The sequence below is a fragment of the Garra rufa genome, chromosome 25 (genome assembly GCF_049309525.1).
Source record: "Garra rufa chromosome 25, GarRuf1.0, whole genome shotgun sequence".
Classification (NCBI taxonomy): domain Eukaryota; kingdom Metazoa; phylum Chordata; class Actinopteri; order Cypriniformes; family Cyprinidae; genus Garra; species Garra rufa.
Window position 1 is genome coordinate 9,340,965 of NC_133385.1, and position 9,304 is coordinate 9,350,268.

The 9,304-nt window shown below is 37.3% G+C and overlaps 2 protein-coding genes across 2 annotated transcripts; both read right to left on the reverse strand.

Moving 5' to 3' along the window:
* Positions 1 to 293: 293 nt before the first annotated feature.
* Positions 294 to 1,540, reverse strand: LOC141302165 (interferon-induced transmembrane protein 5-like). The gene is made up of 2 exons (XM_073832354.1): positions 1,304 to 1,540; positions 294 to 749 (listed from the first exon to the last, which is right to left on the reverse strand). Exons 1-2 carry the CDS (start codon positions 1,508 to 1,510, stop codon positions 528 to 530), a joined length of 429 nt encoding a protein of 142 aa, XP_073688455.1. The 5' UTR covers positions 1,511 to 1,540; the 3' UTR covers positions 294 to 527.
* An 871-nt stretch (positions 1,541 to 2,411) lies between these two features.
* On the reverse strand, positions 2,412 to 9,125 carry LOC141301159 (catalase). Its single transcript, XM_073831399.1, has 13 exons — positions 8,917 to 9,125; positions 7,585 to 7,756; positions 7,038 to 7,148; positions 6,658 to 6,788; positions 6,473 to 6,577; positions 6,262 to 6,387; positions 5,904 to 6,095; positions 5,442 to 5,594; positions 5,072 to 5,210; positions 4,776 to 4,906; positions 4,591 to 4,698; positions 4,116 to 4,199; positions 2,412 to 2,970 (listed from the first exon to the last, which is right to left on the reverse strand). The coding sequence occupies exons 1-13, from the start codon at positions 8,977 to 8,979 to the stop codon at positions 2,908 to 2,910; spliced, it is 1,578 nt and encodes a 525-aa protein (XP_073687500.1). The 5' UTR covers positions 8,980 to 9,125; the 3' UTR covers positions 2,412 to 2,907.
* Between the last annotated feature and the right edge of the window lie 179 nt (positions 9,126 to 9,304).

Sequence of the window (9,304 nt, forward strand, 5' to 3'; positions counted from 1 at the left end):
AGAAATTTCGCGGGCAAAATCCAGTCATTTAAATAGAAGTGTGTGCGTTTCTCGAAAGTTCATCACGCAAATGTCACTCTTGTTCGAAGTCCTACACGCGAATTCGTCGCGCTGACTAACAGATATCTGCTTGGTATGAAAATAACCTATGCTTTACACATCCATATACTATTATTAACAGACTTTTTGACTGCGAAATTTCGCGGCAACATTGCTAACATAACCTGCAATTAATTGATCCCATTGGTGACAGAAATCTGTTTAAAGAGACTCATGTGGAAAAATATTGACGACATTAAATATTTTATTAAATACAGTTGAGCCAATTTACTTCATAAAATAGAGTTGTAGGGTAAGACATGAGTTAATATACAGTACATTGACATTATTATGAAAAAAAAAATCGAAATAATAATAAATTCATCACACAGCCAAATAAAATAACATGTTGATAAAGTGGAAAGAGGGTGAACAGTCCAGAAGTTTTGCAGGAGATTTTGGTGGTGGGGTTGTTTGAGTCGCTCTGTCTACCTGCTGAAGAGCTTCATGAAGCTCTGAAATCCATCTTCGCCAAAGAAATCAAACGTTCCCTCTGAGCTGCCCAGATGAACCAAGAGCAGGACCAGAAGACCCAACACCAGCAGAGGAATCAAGAGATTCCAGCCTGATGCCAGAATGTTGTACCATTTCGCTTTGTCCGAGCATTCCTGTGCTGCACGCATGTCGCCCAAGGTCTTCTGATCTCGAGCCTGAAAATAGACGCAAATGAAAATGAGTCTCGGACATTGGATGGACTCCTGAAAAATCAAGGTTCTTCAAGAGTTCCTTGCATTAGGTAAAGCAAAGAACCTTCATGCCTTCTCTACATTAACTTCATGAAGAACCTTTAACAATTACTGCACAAAAGTTTCTTTATAGTGGAAAAAGGTTCTTTAGATTACTAAAATGTTCTTCACACTATCAAAAACTAAAGGTTCTCTCTTTTGGAACCTTTATTTTTAAGACTGTGCAGCTCATCTCTAAAGGGTTCTTGAGTTGCTTTAATGTTCTTTGGAGGTCAGAAAGTTCTTGATGTTGTTGTGTTAGTTCTTCAGATGGTGTTTTTTGGTTTCTAGGTTCTTTAAAGCACCAGTAAACAATGTTTTTTTTCTTATCAGCTTCTATTGGACTGTAAAACCTGTTTGGTTCGATTTAGAACATTGATGGTCCATCATGTGACATCCAGGAACATTTCTGAAGAAGTTTGAAAGCCACAAAAAGGCAAAAGAGAGGAAAACTAGAAGACATTGGTGGTTGAGCTCACCTTGATGGAGTAGATCAGAGCCATGAATCCCAGGCAGCAGAAGTTGACGTAAAGAGTGTTACAGAGCGACCAGATCAGGTAGTCGTTTGGTGGCTTCTTGCCCGCATGGCTCATGTTGACCACCGTGGAGCCGCCAGCCTTTCGGCCGGACTTACAGTTAGTGAGCGGAGTGCAGTCATTCACGTAGCTGTATGTGGCGTTATCCATCCTCGGAGGTCAGGGGTCGAAACTCCTGGGAGAATCTGAAGAGGAATTACTGAGGAGAAAGACCAGGACGCTACTTATACGACACGGCAGATGGGTGGAGTCAGAGACGGAGAGCGATGGAGAGAGAGGTCATTCATTATGTGGTTGTTGCTAGAGAGATGAGGGCAGGGTGCTGCTTCTATACATGGAGCTATTTCGAACAAAATCTGTAGGTTTGTCAAAAAACGCATAATTAAAATTTTAACAGACTATTATTAAAGAATTCTATATGAATATAAATGTACCAATAATTCATGATTAAACTTTAAACTTCTTACTGGGTTAAAAATATTAAGCTACCAGATTTCTGACTATTTTTTAAGAGCTCTTGACTCTTTTCTTTAAAAAATAGAAACTACATAGAGGAGTTTTTAGAGGATAGCAATGCGGATGGGACCACAAACCTGCATCCTCACTGGAGCACCAAAGCTCAAATGTTAAGGAAGCTTCAGCTGTAAAAATCTTTCAAGTGCATTTTGGTCTCCACTGTGTCTTGTTACTAAATATTTGGATTTGGTGTAAGAAAATGGCGCCCCCTACTGTGGCTAAGTTGTTCACTCATGCTTTCTTTCTTTGAACAGATCAAGTTTGAAATCCCAAATAGACAGATAAATAAGAATATGAATCACATCCAATAATTTGAGTCTCTTGTGGGAGGAAAACTTTGAGCTCCATCGTAGCTTTTAAATGTCAAGCTTGCGAGAAGACAAATTTAAAAATGAATGAATTTAGTGGATTTACTAAAAATTCAGGCTTTTAAAAAATGAGGAAAACAAAAAAGACATTTTTTTTTTCAATGAAAAAGATAAAAATGAAAAAGGCAGTGACCAGGAATTTCTCAAATAAATTCACAACTCAGTCATAGAGATCAAATATTCAGATTTATTCATTACAAAATGTCAAAAGAATACATTCGTTTTATCAGAATGAATTGCATTCAGTTAAGGCAAAGGGACGGAAATTAATTTCGGTTAATTCAGCTTTAGACGGTAGCTATAAAGGAGAAAAAAAAGGTTCAAGCTGTATTAATATTAAACACATTTGTGTTCATTCTCAGATTATTTTGGGCTATTCTACATTTCACACACAATCAAAATGCAGAAACATACTGATTTAGTTTGGATTAGCTCAAACTTGCGTGTCCATCAAAGGCCTCCATTTGGTTTGACGGCATTGATCATGATTAAGGAATCAGTGTTGCATTTGCTAATACCACTTGTGTTGAGAATTGGCCATATTAGATATGATATCTGTATTTCTACAGCACATGAGGAATGAATTAAGCATCAATGCTCTATATCACACTCTATAAGAGAATGAATGTGTTTGTGTTTGTGCAGAGAGACGGCACTTTGAAATCACATCTTAGAAGCTGCGGCCACAGCGGACGGTCCACCACGAGAATAAACATGAATAGTGTTCTGGAGAGACAAAGAAGACGGAAAAATTATGATAAAATAAAGATTATGTCCACCACAGAATAAAAGCAGGTAATTATGACTTTTTAATATCACAATTCTGACTGTTCTTTTCTTTAAAATTCAGAATGTCTACAGGTCAGGTGTCTAAAAACTAAAAAGGTGTCTTTTTGTCTGAGAAAAAAAAAAAAGTGAGATAAAAACAAACTTTTTGCCGGAAAGAAGCGTGCATATGTTTCAGTATCACAGAGATACCATTATAGTTTTTGTAATATTTTACATTTTTATAATATTAATTTTTCATTTCAAGTTGAGTTTTACTCATTTGCTTTTCCTCTTTTTTAATATTTTGTATTATCAGGTTAAAATAAATGAAAATAAATTTGTGTTGAAATAAAAAGTTTTTTTATTTTCATTCAGTTATCAAATAACAAAAATGCTTTTCTACAGGGTTCATACAAATACTGTAAAATGAAATTCCAGGACTTTCAAGGACTTTTCAAGCACTTGAAAAGATTTTTAAGGACTTCAATCAGATCTAAAACAATGTTTTCTCTTTAAAATTCTAATTTCTAGAGATAAATATATGGATAAAAATCTACTAATAAAAAAAAAAAAAAATGGCAAAAACCTCTTTTTCTTAGTTTGTACTACTACTGGCTCAGCTTGCTAGTTTTATGACATTACCTAAAAAAAGGTAGTATAAGGTATAATGTTTTTTGAGTGTTTATTGAAAAATTTAAACACTTATTTTATACATACATTGTCTTTCAATAATTCAAGCACTTTTCAAGTACCTCTTCAGGAATATTGCTATTTTCAAGGGTTTTAAAGGCCTTAAATTTCAAAAAGTCAAATTCAAGTACTTCACGCACCTTGTACGAACCCAGTTTCTACTGTTTTACTCAAATCTATATTAATTAGAAAAATTTAACTACCACATTTGCGGTTAAAAATAAAAAAATTTCAAAGTACATTTTCCAATAAAATACTAATTATGTTTTTTTTTCCTTCAAAATTTCATGTTTCATTTAGTGTGTTAATTGCCATTTCTTTGTAAGTAATTGTAAAATTTACTAGCAACCTGTTCTACACCAATTTTTTTCTGTGTACTTGAATGTGTATGAGACTGATTGAATGTTTTCTACCTTTTTCCCTTCAGCGTTGTATTTATCCAGGAGAGATTTAACGCGATTGCCATAATCGGGGTGAACGGCCAACAGGTTTTGCACCTGAAAAATAAAAAAATCCATCTGAAATCAAATATTTTTCCCGGGCATGTTCATGTATTCTGCCCTCCAAAGGCAAAGTGCAGTAACTACACGAACACTGAAACTGAGAAAAATGCCTTTAAAGTTTTTTAAAGCTAGTCAAACACTCTCATTTCTCTGAAACAACACTCTCGTTTCTCTGAAATGGGACAAAATTGAACCAGGAGACTTTGCCACAAGACAAAACAGTTGTCACAAAGTCCATTTTAAGCCTTAACCCAATTTTGACCAAATGTGTAGTTACTGCGCTTTGCCTTTGGAAGGCAGTATTCTTGAAAAAATGTTCATGAGAAGTTTGATTAGATTGTATGAGATAAATATGATCAAAAGGATCAAAAACAAAAGACCATACCGCGCGTTCCTGAATAAACAGTTGAGCTCCTTTCATATGACCAGCCATGTTCTGACACAGACGCTCTCGTTCGGCTTCGTTCAACACCTCAGTGAAGAACGTGCGCACCTGCGGAGCGGAAAATGTTACAACCCACCATAATTGTGATTATCTGTACACAGATGCAGTCACATTCCCCAACACACCTGGGTCACATTATCATCGTCTGCGCTGTTGTATCGGGCCACATCAGGAGATACTTTACACTTGGTCTCGACAAAGCACGGCTGGGTATTAGGAGCACTGAAGCTGTTGGGGAAGTAGTTAGGAGCTCCCCCTACAGGACAGGATAGGAATGACCAATGAAATGCAAGTGTTTGGGTCATATATCCTAAACAGACTATCCAGACAGATGTTGCATTGTTAATCTGAGTCACTTTTAAGACAATTCTTACACAAATCAAACCCAGTATTTGACATCTCATGCGTGTGAGTCACTCACCCTGGTTGTCATACATGCACATGGGACCGTCTCTCTGGTAGTTTGCCACACGGGTGCGGTAGGGGCAGTTGACGGGAAGCTGGAGGTAATTCGCTCCGAGTCGATGCCTATGTGTGTCCGGGTAGGAGAAAAGACGCCCCTGCGGTGAGAGAATTGAGTAATTAGGGTATTTAGCCATTCTTGCAATTGGTTATTAGTCACTAAAGCTTTAATCCAAAGAGATATACAGGACGCTTATTACAAGTACGCAGAGCTTAAGTGTCTTGCACAAGGATAAAACAGTGAACAAGCATCCTTTTGTTCATCATAAGCCTTGGCAAACGAACTTGTGAAAGGTTGATTAATAGGTTTTGTGATACAGTAAACAAACCTGCAGCATCTTGTCAGGGCTGGGTTCAATGCCAGGTGGCATATTACTGGGATCAAATGCCAGCTGCTCGACCTCAGCGAAATAGTTCACAGGGTTTCGGTTCAACACAAGGCGTCCCACAGGAATCAGAGGGAAGTCTTTATGGGGCCACACCTGAGATACAAAGCCATTTATTGGGATGGACACACCTACATACTCATTCTACTCATTCATACTTCATCAAAACTCTGAAATAATTCAAATGGAAGTATGGGAATTGTGTAGTGACTAATTTCAGACATTAGGGTGGTTCAGTTTTATGATTTTTAGTTCAGCAAGCCCTGAACAGAAGTATCAGAGGTACAAATCCGCCTAAATAGGAGGGCTTTTAAATACTGTTTTGAACAAAAGGGGAGACTTGAAGTCAAAGATGTTGAGGACCACTAGTGTAGTGTCTTCAGGTGCATTCTGGGATGTGGATACCTTAGTCAAATCAAACGGGTTCCACTTCCAGTTCTCCGCCTGCTCAAAGGTCATGACTTGGATGTAGAAAGTCCAGGATGGGAAGTTGCCATTGGAGATGGCGTTGTAGAGGTCTCTGATGGAGTAATCCGGGTCGGTGGAAGCCAGACGATCGGCCTCTTCGACTGGCAAATTCTTAATGCCCTGATCAGTCTGAAAGACAAGAACAAAAGTAAAAAATATTGGTAAATTGTTTTTGATTACATATTAAATTGCTAATTGAACTAGTTCAAGAAATTCATTTACTTAGACTATTTTTGATGATAAATTTGTATTAATCTTATCTGCTTGATTGGCTGTGATTCTGTCTCTTCTGTACCTTATAGTGGAACTTGCAGTACACCGACTGTCCCTCCGCATTGACCAGTTTAAAAGTGTGCGAACCATATCCGTTCATATGACGGTAGCCATCCGGAATTCCCCGATCGCTGAACAGGAAAGACACCTTCATAAAAACACAGAAATCCACATAAGCAAGACATTCTACAGGAATGTGACATCACAAAAGTGGACGTCTTCTGCAGCCATACCTGGTGCAGCGATTCAGGACGCAAACCCCAGAAGTCCCAAACCATATCTGGATCCTTCAGGTGAGTCTGCGGATTCCGCTTCTGAGAGTGGATGAAGGATGGAAACTACAACACACAGTAGTGTTAATACTGGGACGAGGCTCTTCACATCACATCATGGATGGTGTGAAGACTGTCTTTCTCACCAGAAGTGCATCCCTGATAAAGAAAATTGGGGTGTTGTTTCCTGTGAGATCCCAGTTGCCCTCATCAGTGTAGAACTTCACTGCAAAACCTCGAGGATCTCGGACGGTATCTGCTGAGCCAGACTCACCAGCTGTCAACAAACAAATACATATTTATCAAAGTGCAAAGTTGGTACTTTTGCTTTTCGTAGGTTAAAGTATGTTCCCGTCACATTGTTTCTGCATATGCTCTTTACCCTCTTACAAAACCATTTGGCTGCGTTTCAGAGACCTGAGTGCAGTGACTTCTCTTGCGACACTATTTCTAATCCCAACATAAATATCGATCCATAGAGTCCAGACTCCACCAGAAACATTATAAAACCCAAACAGAAACGTACCCACAGTAGAAAAGCGAATGGCAATGGGTGTTGTCTTTCCCACATGCTCGAACACTTTTGCTTTGCAATAACGTGAGATGTCATGAGTCACTTCGAAGTAACCAAACGCTCCTGCGAAGAGACAGAGCAAAGATTGAGTTTGCAGTTTATACCCTTCAAATACATGGTCTGAAGTGTCCCAATATTAGGATCTATTAAACAAATCAGAAGTGAACAAGTGAACAAAACATTTATAATTTCAAAGTATTTATTTCATATAAATGTTGTTTTTGAATTTTTTATTAATTTTATTAATCAAAAAAATCCTCAAAAAATGTGTTTCCACAAAAATATTAAGCTGCACAACTGTTTTTAACATTGATGAGCAGCAAATCAGCAATGATGCTGGAAAATTAGGCTTTGCATCGCAGAAATAAATTACATTTTAAATATATATTACAACTGTAAAAATATTTGGCAATATTATTAATTTTACAGTATTTTTTAGCAAATAAATGCAGCCATTGTGAGCATAAGAGACTTTCAAAAACATTTTAAAAAAACTTACCTGCCCCTTTCGCATGTACGACCCTCTCTGGTATCCGTTCTCGGTCAAAGTGGGCCATTTCATCAGTAAAAACCACATCCTGAACCAGCAGTGGTCCGCGTGGACCCGCCGTCATCGAGTTTAACTTGTCCCCTACAGGGACTCCGGCTCCAGTGGTCAGGACATCTGGCCGCTGAGAAAAATTAAAATAAGAGACAGAATAGCAACACAAAATCAAGCTCAAATTATAAATAAACAAACCAAATCATTTTAAACATTAAACACAAATATTATGTATTTTAAATTATTATTCAATAGTCAGTCCTTTCAAATCATGTCATAATATTAATAATGTTACATTTTTAAATATTTACTGTATTTTATATTGTCTAAACATATTATATTTAACATTACGATATATTTATTAACAATTAATTGATTTAAAACTAATTTGACAGATCTAAGATATGTCAAAACAAACATTTATCTATAGGCATTTGGCATGAAAATAGGGATTAAATAACTATAATAGTTATTTATCTACTTATCTTGTTAAAGTTTAACTCTGGCAAAAGTAATTAAGGTTATCTGTCGTGTCTTTGTTAAATAAATAATGGGTGATGGGCCTACATGGCTTCTAGTCGTTCACTTTCCACAACTAACAGGCGTTATAAAAAGTGATTCGCTGAGCGAGGTGTCAATCAAGTTATTGACCAATTACGTTCGGAGAGGAGTGGGATGGAGGCGGGGCTTGAGCGTCTTCCGTCGTTAAAGTATGTTGTTGATCCACTACAACTACCATTTTATTCCGGCTGAAATTATGTAACAAACCTAATCTGTTTTTGTGATTAATTTTGTGCAATTTGACTTGCAATTCATTACAAACTCAAAACAACCAACCATGCATTAAAACAAGGCCGTAAGCGATGCAGTTTTCAATCCGTAATCCAGCACCTGACCAACGTTAGTGTTTTATGCAACTAAATACGAATATAACACATTCATGCGTAGCAAGTAATAAATATCATAAATATGTAATAAAACGCTTTAGTACCATGTTTACTTGCAGTCTTTTGTCGCTGCAATCATAGCAATTATCTCTCTTTGATATCTGAATTTCACAATAAAGTCAATTTACGAAGCAAAGCAACACTTTGGAGTACGTTTTGCACAATAAAATACTAAGATAAGCAAATAGTTCAGTGTTGGTGCGTTACAGCCCTGCGACCTTTGGCATAATTTCTCACTGCGCAATAACCCATTTAAATAATTAGTATAAACCTGTTTGAAGCACACAAACCTAACTTATATTTAACAAAACATAATATCCGATATATAAATTCTGCAGCAGACCTGAGAGCCGCGACCGTCCTTCCACAGTTTCATCTGATCCGTTGCCTTATCTCTGTCTGCCATTATTCAGCTCTTGAGTGACACAAAAAACGCGATGCAAAACTTCTGCAGATCCAAACCACTGAGCTCGGTCTAAAGGGTTGTTTTTTAATAAGGTTGGCAACAGTCTGCTCTTTGTACTTCAACTTGAACCCTACGTGCTCTCCACCCAACTGATATCTATTGGCTAACGTTACAGTAATTGCCAACCCTAAGAGAAATAGAAGAAAAGAAACGCAGCATCTATAGGCGGGGATGTGTGGCCAGAAAGTTGGTCAAGCACGATGGATCTATAAAATAACTCAAATTTTTAACTCTGAAGTCTTATTTGTTTTAATATTGAGATAAT

What these genes read in the sequence shown, in the direction of transcription:
- LOC141302165 (XM_073832354.1), bottom strand. Translation starts at nt 1,510, where the DNA reads ATGGATAACGCCACATACAGCTACGTGAATGACTGCACTCCGCTCACT. An exon ending in CTCTGATCTACTCCATCAAG is followed by an intron (nt 750 to 1,303) that starts GTGAGCTCAACC and finishes GTCTATTTTCAG; the next exon opens with GCTCGAGATCAGAAGACCTT.
- LOC141301159 (XM_073831399.1), bottom strand. Translation starts at nt 8,979, where the DNA reads ATGGCAGACAGAGATAAGGCAACGGATCAGATGAAACTGTGGAAGGAC. An exon ending in CGTACATGCGAAAGGGGCAG is followed by an intron (nt 7,149 to 7,584) that starts GTAAGTTTTTTT and finishes GTCTCTTCGCAG; the next exon opens with GAGCGTTTGGTTACTTCGAA. An exon ending in TTATCAGGGATGCACTTCTG is followed by an intron (nt 6,578 to 6,657) that starts GTGAGAAAGACA and finishes TGTGTGTTGTAG; the next exon opens with TTTCCATCCTTCATCCACTC.